The 12,531-nt window shown below is 33.0% G+C and overlaps 2 protein-coding genes across 2 annotated transcripts; one reads left to right on the top strand and one right to left on the bottom strand.

The window, feature by feature from the left end:
- LOC109351644 (beta-galactosidase 8-like) lies at nt 151-5,597 on the bottom strand. The gene is made up of 19 exons (XM_019593177.1): nt 5,300-5,597; nt 5,113-5,208; nt 4,791-4,903; nt 4,637-4,703; nt 4,462-4,554; nt 4,180-4,323; nt 3,952-4,040; nt 3,725-3,830; nt 3,544-3,631; nt 3,293-3,411; nt 2,925-3,086; nt 2,548-2,750; nt 2,359-2,453; nt 2,150-2,250; nt 1,928-2,041; nt 1,729-1,830; nt 1,076-1,287; nt 649-970; nt 151-537 (listed from the first exon to the last, which is right to left on the bottom strand). Exons 1-19 carry the CDS (start codon nt 5,465-5,467, stop codon nt 430-432), a joined length of 2,502 nt encoding a protein of 833 aa, XP_019448722.1. The 5' UTR covers nt 5,468-5,597; the 3' UTR covers nt 151-429.
- Nucleotides 11,011-12,279, top strand: LOC109351645 (fasciclin-like arabinogalactan protein 12). Its single transcript, XM_019593179.1, has one exon. It carries the CDS (start codon nt 11,275-11,277, stop codon nt 12,037-12,039), a length of 765 nt encoding a protein of 254 aa, XP_019448724.1. The 5' UTR covers nt 11,011-11,274; the 3' UTR covers nt 12,040-12,279.

Genomic DNA, 12,531 nt, shown 5'->3' with positions numbered 1-12,531 from the left:
ATCATATATCTTATCACCCAGGTATTGGAAAAAGCTTATTTTTATATAAATGAAAAGAGATTTAGGAACCTTCTTTTTAGTCTTCACAAGGGCCTACATTTATCTAACAATAATGGAGTTTCAATTTGGCTGAACATGCTCTCAGCTTGTTATTGATAGTAAGACATTAAAAATGGAAGAAGTGTGACATTGGTTGCTTTCAAGTGAAAATTACCACTTATCATATATGTTGCTACATCAACACATTTCTTTTTATTGCAAATAGCAATACACTGTTTTATTTGTCATTTCTGTTCCTGGTTTGCTATTACAATACTATTTTAGTTTAGCTAATCAGGAATCTTCTTCAACAAAGAAGAGTCTATAAGACACTTGGGGAATTCTCTTCATCTTTGTCTAAGCTGGGAAGTAAGAAGGCTTGAAACATGTCTATGCACAGGCAGCTTCAACAGCTAAACTCTTAACAACATTTGGGCATGGATCTCCAAATGTATTAATTGATACTCCAATACTGCAATTGCTTAATCCGATGCAGGCCTGTTAAAACTCATTAGAATCAGTAGCCTAAACCGAAATGAAAATCACCAAAAGTAACTAAGCAAAATGAATATGAACTTATGATGTCAAGAAGAGGAAGCTGAATAACACCTTCTGCACAATAGGTAGAACCCCGTCGCTGCTGCAATCTCCATGTTCGAAGTTCCCACAAGTCCCACGGGGCGTTCCGAAACTTGCAAAGTTAATGGAAGAGATCACCTGATTAGGATAAGGGCACTCAAGTGATAGAACAGGCCCTACTGTGCCTGAGTTCCACTTATCTACAGGTGGAGGGTGAGATTCAGCTACATTTGAGCACAAGCTTCCTATCCGTTTTGTCGCAAAAGTGATCCATGTAGGGTTTCCTCCACTTTCCTCAAACAATACAAGAGTGTTGCTATCTGGTTGCAACCACGAACGCGGTACATGGTATCTGCAGGATTAGTAACTCAATAAATTTCTAACAGGATTGCCTCCACTTTCAAAAAAAATCAAGACCATTTCAACTTTAGCCCATCTAGAATATCTAAACACTTACAATGATTGTGATGGTTTCCCACAATTTTTGAGACATTTGGATGAACTATATGCCCCTCTATAGTTGCATGAGTCGGTACAACCACCATGTGTAGAGACATCTCTAAGCCAGTATCGCCCGATGCTTTGCCCGTTCACCCAAGCCTCACCTTTCCCCATCCCTGTGAAGTCAATTGCAACCGGATTTGTTCCGGAGGGAGCAGCAAAATTTGTCTAATCCAACATATATTAGTATCACCATTAGTTAGTAGCAAAATAATCTGTCTCGTAGTAGTATTCCCTTAATTTTCATTGTAGTATGTCATTGTCAAGATATAAGATGCAAACACAGCCAGTTAAAACAATAAATAAGTATTAGATTCACAAAAGAAGTGAAGCATTTAACTGCGCATTACCATGAGATAAGTAATAACAGAAGTCCTATGCAGTTGTTTGGATGCCAGAAAGTTCGAAATGTTTCTGAACAAAACAAATATATGTACAGGACATAAACTAACAGGTTCAAACCAGGTTGGACAATTCACACTGTACTCGAAAACCAGTCGAACCAAAAAGATGCAAGGAGACTTGATCTACTTATGAAGTCATGATATTGGTATGACAATTAAGAAAGAATTGAGAATTTTAACAGATGCTATTTGTTATGAAGATTACCTTGTACCAAGTCAAGGGTTTATCCTTAGGTAAAGTAGATTGTGAATTCCACTGTCCAGAACTTCCATTAGGTAGATCTAACTCTTCACCTTTAAGTCCAACCTGCATTTACAAATTACAGATTATATTATACAACTTCAATTAAAATGGAAAAGTGGAATCCAATTTATTTCAGCTTTTAAGTTAAACTGAGACTAACCTGAAATGTCCACTCCTGGGAGGAAAGATCTATAGTGCTGCCATTCTTCAAACCTTTCAATGTCACTGGACCAGTGATCCCAGCACCCGTTTCTTCAAAAAACGCTCCATAGTTCTGTTGCGTAAGGTTCACATTAGCTGATGTAGCGATGAGAAATGACACAATGGTAATCAGAAAAGAAATTATAAATGCTTATATAGATTATAATCAGAAAAGCTGAACCTGAAGTCCCACAGCTACACTCAGGAGCTCAATTGTGTTCTTCCCGGTCAAAAGTGTGACAGGGATGTCTACATTAATATTAGCATTACCTGTTTCACTCCCTGAAATATCACGGATCGATATTAGACAACTCCGTGAAATTTTTAATTGAAATGAAAGAAAGAACAGTATATTTTAGGAAGGAACAACTATGATGAATTTGTATTTACTTGCAAGCTTCCCATTTATAAAAGCATGAAGGGCATGACCAAGGGATTGAATATGAAGGACAGTTTGAGCACTAGTATCATCTACGAAATCAATGCTTCAAGAAAAAAAACCATGAAAACGTTATCTTAGGGCCGAGAATTACAAGCAAGAAGAAAGCTTTCTCAACCTTGGAGTTCGTATATATGTACCTTAATGAGTACCACAAATAGTCACTTGTATCACCTGTTGTCCTTAATTGCTCAACCAATCCATGTTTTGAGAATGTATTATTCTTTGAAATGCCAAGAGGTTCATCTATCCAACTCCATCCTGTGATAGAATCTTTCAAGGAACCAACCACTTCTTTTGAAGACTCAGTTGTGAAGCTCGAAATCCAAGATTCCGAATTAATCTGTCGTGCCATAATTTACTTCAGTTTATACTAATTACTACATGGGATAGAAGATAACATAAAACATCTTGACTATAGATAGATTAATCATACAATGAATATTGTATTAAAATTCTAAGAGCAATCCCAACAAATTGAACCGTCTATTTAAATTAAAAAGTTGAAGAGGAAAACCTGTGCAGTATTAAGCACAACATTCTTGCAGTCCGGTAAGATGCTCACAGACCATGCAGGCAATTGATATGAACTTCCCTCAAAATTCACAGTTGCATCCGATGTGGCATCGATATTGGCGAGGAAGGCAGCACAAACATCTCCTGTCTTGTAAACTGCAACCTGGTTTAAATTACAAAAGAACATTATTTATAGAGCAGAGAGCCAGTAATCAATCTTTCAAATAACATACATAATGAATATTCTTTTTCGGTCCTGTACTAATCTCTTTTGGCATACACGTCTGCCCCTCGTGAGTTAAGAAGTATTCAATATAGAAGAAGTTAGTGCAGAAATAATAGAGTCCATTTTTTAAAGGCCACTTATACCTCTATATTTGAAGCAGGTGATGTAATTGTTGGATCAATAGCTACGAGTGCTTTTTCGCAAAGCTTTATGGCCTTATGCACATCTTTAAGATGACCCCACTTAGGCTGTCTCAAAGTTCCTGCATTATGCAGTTAAAGTATTTAAACAAAAACATACAGTTCACTATAATTTTCTTGTCTTCTACATACAAAATAAGCTTGTATCCTCGAGTTGCAATAAATATCGAATATGAAGGTAAAAAGATGCATACCATACTCATCAAGTGGTGCATCATAATCATAACTTGTAGAAATGTAAGGTCCACCTGTAGTCCTGCCAAAATTGGTCCCTCCATGGTACTGTTTCAGAGCAAGGAATCAAAATGTTGTGGTAAGCTTTTTTCATGCTTGTGTATTAATTTTGAGCTTGAACTAAATGTAAGGTTGCATTACCATGTAGTAATTTTGCAGGGTTCCACCTCGCTGGTAAAAGCGTGCCACAGCAAAGGCAAGATCTTCCACAGGTCTGTAAGGCACCGCGTTTCCGTATGTAAAAAACCTTCCATTGAAAAGAATGCAAAAAGTTACAAGAGAAATTAAAAAATGAATCATTAAGAACATTTTTTATTAGATTATGCTATTCAAATTACTAAATGATTCATTAAGAAAAGGACACTAACCATCCACTCCAATTCTCAGTCCAAAATTTTGGTTTTGTGTTGCTGTTTGGTGTGAATTGATCACAGTAAAATCCATTGCACGTGTTAATCTGTAAATAATAAACAATATAACAATCAGGAACAATGATAGTAGAGTGTAGACAATATAGTAGTAACATTGTAGAAGGACAACATTTTAAAACATAGCATATAACATTTGATGTGGACAGTTGAAAATGGAAAACTTACAATTGGATCAGGGGCATCACTCTGCTGGCACATGACCCAGGGAACCCCGATATCGAGAGATGTAGCCATTGATGCTGCCCATTTCATGTAGGATTTACCAGCAGGACCGAAGGCCGAATCAATGTTCCCATACTCATTTTCAATCTAGCATTAGAAAATGCTTAATATATTTTTACTTAAAAAAGATAACAATGTTTTCAGCCTTACACATTTGGTTGCCATAATTTTTCAGAAAAGAAACCAATCATATGTATTTAATAACTTTTTTTGAAGAAAAGAAACCTGAGATAAAATAATAGGTCCACCCTGTGAGGCAAAGAGTTTTTCTTGCTTCATCATATCCACAATCTTAGTAGTGAATCTTTGCATTTCAGCCTGAAAGACAAATCAAATTTACATTATAGCAGAAAGCAGGTTTATCAGGATGAGAATCATAGATAAATAAAACAATGGTTACCTTGAATGGTTCATTATCAGTTCGGAACTCAATTCCTGGAATTAAATGCAGCCAAAATGGGAAACCACTATTCACAAATTAAAGTTTAACACCATTAGATATGAACTTCCCTGTATAAAGGTACATAGATCATATAGAAAGAATCCAAATTTACCCGTAGTTCCATTCGGCGCATACGTATGGACCAATCCTGAGAAGCACATATAGACCTTCAGCTGCTACTGCCTTCACAAATTTCAGCAAATCTGCTCTTCCTTCAAAATTAAACTGCCATTCCAATCATATAATCCATCATTCATGTCATAAAACCAATTACATTTATGTGTATAATATGTTGAGATAGTGATTATCAGGACTCCATTTTTTGACTTTAGACTGTACTTTTCATTTTGAACTTGTCCAAGTGCAAAAGAGTTGAGTGAAGAACACAGCAATATGAAGAAAACAAATGGTGACTCAAAAGAGGAGAGTATAACCTGGCCTTGAACTGGTTCATGTAAGTTCCAAAAGACATAAGTCTCAATAACATCAAGACCTCCAGCTTTGGATTTCTGGATAAGGTCTGGCCACATCTGCAACAACAAAACTAACCCTTTTAACAACAAACTTGAAAGACAATGCAGAAAGTGAACAATTTCATGTATGACATAACATACTATATACCTGAGGAGCACTACGAGGATAGTGAATAGCGCCAGAGATCAAAACCCGGCGCTTGCCATCGATGACCAATGCTCTGCTGTCATATGTTACATTAGCACAAAATGAAGCAGTGACATAAATGCTGAGAAACCACAGCAAAAACAGCACAATATTCTGAGTCCCTCTCATTGTCTTTCTCAATAGAAAATAAGAAAACAAATCAGCACAAGAATGATTCCCTCCTTTGCCTTAAGTTATAGCATTTAAAGGCATGTGATAATTATCTTGAAGCAAATAGCATAAATGGCTTCAACATCCAGTTATTAAAAATAAAAGTATAAGACAAACAAAACAAAACAAAACTAAGTGATGGGTTGGTTATTGTTGATGGCTTTAAATGTTTTTTGTGTTGTAGTATGGTATACGTAAAATGGTGTAGTTACTTGGCCGCTTTGTGAACAAAAAAAATGAAACTTGAACCAATGGGAATGGATAATTATGGGAATGGAGAAGAGTAGAGGTTGCAGAGAATGATAAGCTACGTTTAGCAATATCTAGTAAACAATGATTGTGTGTTCTATGATGCTTGTGTTGTCTTCTTCGATCAATGCTTATACGAGGTCACTGTTTTTTCTTAGTATAAGTTGTCTTTGGAGTAACATTTATGTAACGAGGTTTATATAGATAACTGAAGAGGTGAGAATAGGATTGGGTGTGTGTTGGATCATAGAGGAAATGGTGTTCTTTTCAACATGTGTTAGATATGATTAATGGTAGGAAATCAAACGTACAGATTCACGTTTTAATTGGTATCTTTATTAATTGAGCTTCTTTTTTGGGTTATAGCCAATAATGTTAATTAATTTATAGATTATGTTATATGACACTAAAAATATCAACAAAGTATTGGTCTAGTATGATAAGGCTCTACTATATTCTCAAAATGATCAAAAGTTAACATTCGATTTTTGAAAGTAAAAGTTATTATAAGAAATAATTACACACACTAAAAATGATTAGTTAACCAAAACTTTGGAAGTATTCTTAATACTTCAATAGTACAAAACAAAATATGACAATAAAAACAAATTAATGGGAACTTGGATATGTCTCATATACAAGTCGTACATAGTTGTTGTTTTATGGAATTATGCCAAATTTCTCTCGCATAAAATTATAAACATCAATGTTATAAAACTTGGCTCGGACTGGTCAGTTTGACTGGTTCAACCATGAATTAGACATCTAATTGGTCTGATCAGTCTCTCATCTAACTAGTTTTGCGTCAAAACTAGGTTAACTCAGTTAGTTTAAACTTAAAACTGATGACTCGGATGGTCGGACCGACCGAGTCAATCAAAAAAATAATTTTTAAAAATACAACCAAGTCAATGTAATATTCGGTGAAAAAATCAAGTACTTTTAACTTATCTGTAGTCATGTTCATCATTTATTAACTTATGTTATAGCAAATCTTTGTTATTTAATCAACTTTTAAATTTATTGTACACTTTTGTTGTACTTAAAACATAGTTTATATGTTGTTTGATGATATTTTAAACTTATTTGTGTCATTTTATAGAAGAAAAATCTTTCTTATTGGTTGTTTAATAGAATTATTAAATGTTGTTATGTAGTATTGTGAATTTTTTAGAATTTTTAATGTAAACCGAGTTAATCAGTTTCACCATTGTCTCACTAATTAGACCAATAACTCATTGACTTAGTACCATGACCGGGTCATTGATCCGTAAGAGTTTAATAACACCGGTAAACACCTAATTATATTCCACTATTTTAATATATGGGAAAAGAGCGGAGAAATGAAAGAAAATTACAATATGAAACATTTTATGATTTTATGAAGCCGTATAATTATTTTTACCTAGTTAAAAAAAGTATGGTCAATTTCAAGATTTTTAAAGTCAATGATTATTTTTATCCAACTTCAGGTGTTAATGTATTATGGTAAATTTTGTTATTTTTATATAGTCGTTAAATTAATTTTACCCAACTATGAATATTATAGTCATTTTTTTATTTTATAAAATCGTTAAATTAGTTTTACCCAACTAGGTATTATGATTATTTTTGTGAGTTCATAAAGTCATTAAATTATTTTTATCTAATTAAGAGTATCAATGTGATTTCCATGATTTTATAAAGTCAATATTATCTTTAGTCAACAATGGATATTCTTGTAATTTTTATAGGTAAGTTCAGTACTTTTATAAAGATGGGTATTTATATAATTACATTTTTTCGCTCTGACCCTAATTTTTTTATTTTATTATAATTTGTTTTATTTTACTTGATTTATTTATTTTCTTAAATTGTTCTATTTATTCGTTTATTTGTATGGGAATAACTGCAATAATATAATAATATAATTTTTTGAATATTTAAAAAATTTAGATAATGTTTTAATATCAATATAAGTAATAAATGGTAATTATTCATAATAAATGTAATATATTTATAATAATGAGTAATAAATGACGAATCAACAAATAAATAATAAAATTTTAAATTTTTTAATTGACGTAACATAATTTTTTAGACTAGGACCACAATTTTACAATGATGTTGAAAAGTGTTGGTGGGCTTGGTTGGAGCATCATTCAAATGAGTGATAGTAACATATCGCATGGTAGGTTGTAACAGAAATTCACATTAACCCATTTTTGTGTGATAATCACCATCCAACTCTATATCAATTATATTGGGCTTCTTTGGTTAAGAGTGTTTATTTTTATTTACACCATGACCCCACCTAAAACTACGCTTCATCCAAGAACTTGGTTATAGAGTGGAAAATGAGAGTATGTAAAGTATCATCCATTAAATAATCTAAAGATGAAGGACAAGTCTTTCAACATACAAAAATCAATCTTCATATTCAGACAATGGACTACCCATATGTGTAAATAGTAGTAAATAAAACAGGTAGATCATTCATCTTGATTTTTTTGGTTTGGGATAGAATTGTATGAAACATTCTGACTTTTTTACTTCACATTTAGAATAGTCAACAATGCGTTAGTGTAGTGGTGTAATGCCACACTAGATCCTTAAGATTAAGGGTTTAATTTTTGGGAGAGACACATGTTAGGAGAAACAAACATGAATCATGAAGGAGATTAGTTTCTTACCAAAAAAGTTGAGGAAATACATTTGGTAGTATCAAAAAAATAGCTCCAGAATATATGTTACCTAATGTACATACACAAGATTGAAGAGCCATCCATAATAAAGTACTAAGCCAACAATTACCAGAATCAACCGATCTTCATTACTTAAGATAGAGTGTAATATATACACTACTTATTTATTTATATTATTTTTTATTTAAGAGTTAATATATTAAATATGAATAATATATTGAAAGTATAAAAATTTATTACCGACTCATTGTATACGATTTTTTCTCATGAAAAAATAAAAACTACCAAATGCATTGATTAACTTACATGAGACTATTTTAACTTAATGAGATAATAGACATGTTAGAAGAACTTTATTTTTAGTTGACATCCTTATTGTGTTTGGGTAGGTTAAAAGGAAATATATCAAAACATATAATATACCCCTGAATTTTATTTTTGTTGGTGTGCAATATCCTTCTTGGTGTATTTTGATAAAAAGGTTGAATAATACAAAGAGAAAGAAATGTAGCAATGAGGATAAATCTTTACACTCAAATATTACACTCATAATACAACATCCTTCTTGGTGTTAATAGTTAATTAATACCATATTATGAGATTTGTTGGTTTTGTAAAAAGAAAAACGAATCTCATAATATGTTTATATTCAACTCTTATTGTCTAGATTTATATTCAACTCTAATCTCATAATATGTTCATACACTGTATATCTATGTAATTTTTCCAGTTTTATGTTTGGGAAAGGTTGAATGCTTTCACACAAAAGTCTTCATGAAAACAAATGCATATTAAATTTTGATGTAAATTAAAAATAATTTAAACCACTTAATTTACGGTAGGAATTTGGATCAGGTATGCTTCTTGAGGAGATGAAACTCAATCTCGGTTATGGTAAATTAAAGCAAAACACTGATAAAAACTGCCCTACTTTTCTACTATCCAAAATTTAGTTTTTTTAGGGTTTAAGTTTTCAATGTTTGCCTTCCTTTATTTTATTTCTAAGTTTTAATTTGGTTATTTTTTCATCAAATAGATTTTTGTTGTTGTTTATTTGATTCAAACTTCGATGGCAAAAAACCTGACACGTGGGTACGGTACCCACAATAATAGCTTATAGGTGGGAGCGGGTTTTGTGATATCCGCCCCGCAGGTACCCGCAAATTTATATATTTAGTTTTTAGTTAAATTTTTATTATTATTTTAAGATTATATATCTTATACTTTATTATTATTTCATAATAAATTACACATAGTTGACTATTATCATAAATTTATCATATAAATATTTTATTATTCATATAACAATTATTTTTACATATTGATTATTACAAATTATATAAATATATAATTAAAATTAAAAATTCATTAGGTACCCACAAATACCCGCAACCCATATGGATATCCATAAATATTTTGGGTTTAAGCACGGGAAAGTAATACTCACACCCATTATCATCCCTACTTCCATGTTAGTTCTTTATGTCAATATAGTTAATATAGTTACTATAAACTTATGTGTCAAATCCAGGTAATTTTTCTTTCTAATTTTTTTTTGTTAGGAGTTTAAACACCTTAACTTAAAAGAATAATCTATTAAATAAAAATGTCGTATTGAGTTTGTTATATTACTCACTGATGTGAATCCTAACATTGTTAATAACTTTCACTATATCAATACTAACTCGATGGTAGATCTTTATCTTAATGAAGATTTTACTTACCAATCAACATTCGATAATATACCTTAATCGAGTTCAACTCATCTCTAGTACTGGAATATGAGGATGAGATTTTTTTGAAGAATTTATATTTATTTTTTAATAAAAAATAACGTATAATCATCGCCGTTAAAAAAATTGTCATATGTCTTAATCTTATCAAGTACTGGACTCTCCAGTATTGGAGAGGCGGACTTAAGAAATGAGGAGAGTTAACCAAAGATGTCAATTTATTGTGTGAGAGAGTCTCATGAATTATAATAAAAATAAATAAAGAACCCAGAAATTAATTTGAAAGAGAAAGGATGAAATTAAAACTTTGAAATTAAGCCTAAATTTGAGGCATATAGAGTATTGCTAGTAATTTTAAAATAGGTTCAAACTTTGAAGTGCATTGTCATGGCTTTATAGCCCCATAGCCATAATTTGACTGTCTGACTCACTATTGTGCCGAATATCTCACCCAATTATATGATGCATCAAAACTTGCTATTTTTCCTTTTTACTACTCGTGATTATTATGCTCGTTTCACATTTTTTTTTACTCGATAAACAGGATTGAAAAAACAGCTTACTCCAATTTATAGTAACACTTTACATTGAAGAATCTAGAGAATGCTATATTCTTGTATAGGCAATAACACTAAGATAACACGGTACAAGTAAGCAATACAATGTAGCTGAGAGGTTAACATCCAAGGGATTGTTAATGGTTAAGTCACGTAACTCACCCAACCCAAAAGCAATTTGTGAACTTTTTCCTTAAGATAATGGCAAACACTTAAATCATTTGATTGTTTTGGTATTATAGAAGAATTACATAAGTTGAATTCTACACAATATTGCAAAAGCAATTCAGGAACTTGATATCTCATTGCTTTTCCTGCCTTCACAAGCAAAATCCAACTGGCTAATACATTAATGTTTTCATTGACATATCACCTTTCATTGATGTATAAGGTTTACATTTCCAAATAAACATTCTACCTAACTTTATGAAAAACCCCTTAAGCCTTCATATATTTCCCTTCCTCCATTACTCCCACATCACCCACTCACTGCAAAGACCATTCTTCCATTTTCCATCTCACCACAATCCCCTTAACAAAAGATGGTGATGATGAAGCGTATGTTCTTTGCTCTACCACTTGTTCTAGTAATCTGCTGCTATTCCACCGTTACGACATTAGCCCAATCGCCTGCGGCCGCTCCGGCCGAGGCGCTTGCACCATCAACACCCCCAACAGACATAATCAGAATCCTCCAAAAGGCTGGAGGATTCACCACACTAATCCACCTTCTCCGAACCACCCAAGTATCCACCCAGATCAACTCCCAACTCATAAACTCAAACGGCGGTTTAACCTTTTTTGCACCAAATGATAACGCCTTTTCGAGCCTCAAACCTGGCCTCCTCAACTCGCTTAATGATCAGCAGAAGAATGAGCTCATCCAATTCCATTTGCTACCCACATTTGTTTCCACAACAGACTTCTCCACTCTGAGCAACCCTGTAAGAACACAGGCCGGAGAAAATCCGGATAGGTTGGCGCTCAATGTGACTAGTTCAGGAAACCAAGTTAACTTTACAACAGGCATTGTTAATGCAACACTTGGTGGCACTGTTTACACTGATCACCAGCTTGCTGTTTATCAAGTAGACAAGGTGCTTCTTCCTCGCGACTTCTTCGTTGCTAAGACCCCTGCACCAGCTCCAGCACCAGAAAAGACTAAGGCATCTAAGAAGAAATCTGCAGAGGGGCCTGCAGTTCCAGCAGCAGATGACGATTCGGCTGCTGTGACTGTGAAACAGTTGAATGGAATGTTTGTTTCTTTTGCAGTTACTATAGTTGCAGTAGCAGCATTTTTATTGTGAATTAGTTGAAAAATGATCAACAATGTGCAGACTTGCAGTGCTTTTCAATAATTGTGTTATCTGTTGTATGAATCAAGGCATCAGTTTGTGCTTGTGTGGTAAAAATTGATTTCCATTTATTATCTATCTACTAGTCCTCCATCCCCAACAAAGAAAAAAATCATATAGTGTATTGCATATGAGAATTTTGTAATCAAAGAACTATTAATAGAAAATATTGATGCATAAATTTATTTTGTTCTGTTCTACCATTTGCATTTCCCAACCAATTAACCATTGTCAACTAATATAATGAGGCTGATCTTCCTTCACTGGAGCCTGATTCTTTTCTTTGCCAAAACATCACAAACCACCTCCGGCAACACCGCAGTCTCAGTCCCACGTATCTCGGACAAAACTGACTGTAAAACCAAAAAAATAGTTAATAGTTAAATCTTTATGAGACTATGATCAGATCAACAAAAAAAAGATGGTTGAATTATGGATTAGATA

This window comes from Lupinus angustifolius, chromosome LG07, assembly GCF_001865875.1.
Source record: "Lupinus angustifolius cultivar Tanjil chromosome LG07, LupAngTanjil_v1.0, whole genome shotgun sequence".
NCBI classification, from domain to species: Eukaryota; Viridiplantae; Streptophyta; class Magnoliopsida; order Fabales; family Fabaceae; genus Lupinus; species Lupinus angustifolius.
The sequence above is the reverse complement of the archived record's forward strand: the minus strand, read 5'-3'. Positions and strand labels throughout refer to the sequence as shown.

Bases quoted from the DNA above. Each gene is read 5' to 3' on its own strand.
- LOC109351644 (XM_019593177.1), bottom strand. From the start codon at position 5,467: ATGAGAGGGACTCAGAATATTGTGCTGTTTTTGCTGTGGTTTCTCAGC. The intron at 3,412-3,543 runs GTATGCATCTTT...TGCATAATGCAG, and splicing joins TGCACCACTTGATGAGTATG to GAACTTTGAGACAGCCTAAG. The intron at 2,042-2,149 runs GTTCAGCTTTTC...CTTACGCAACAG, and splicing joins GTGTAGCTGTGGGACTTCAG to AACTATGGAGCGTTTTTTGA.
- LOC109351645 (XM_019593179.1), top strand. From the start codon at position 11,275: ATGGTGATGATGAAGCGTATGTTCTTTGCTCTACCACTTGTTCTAGTA.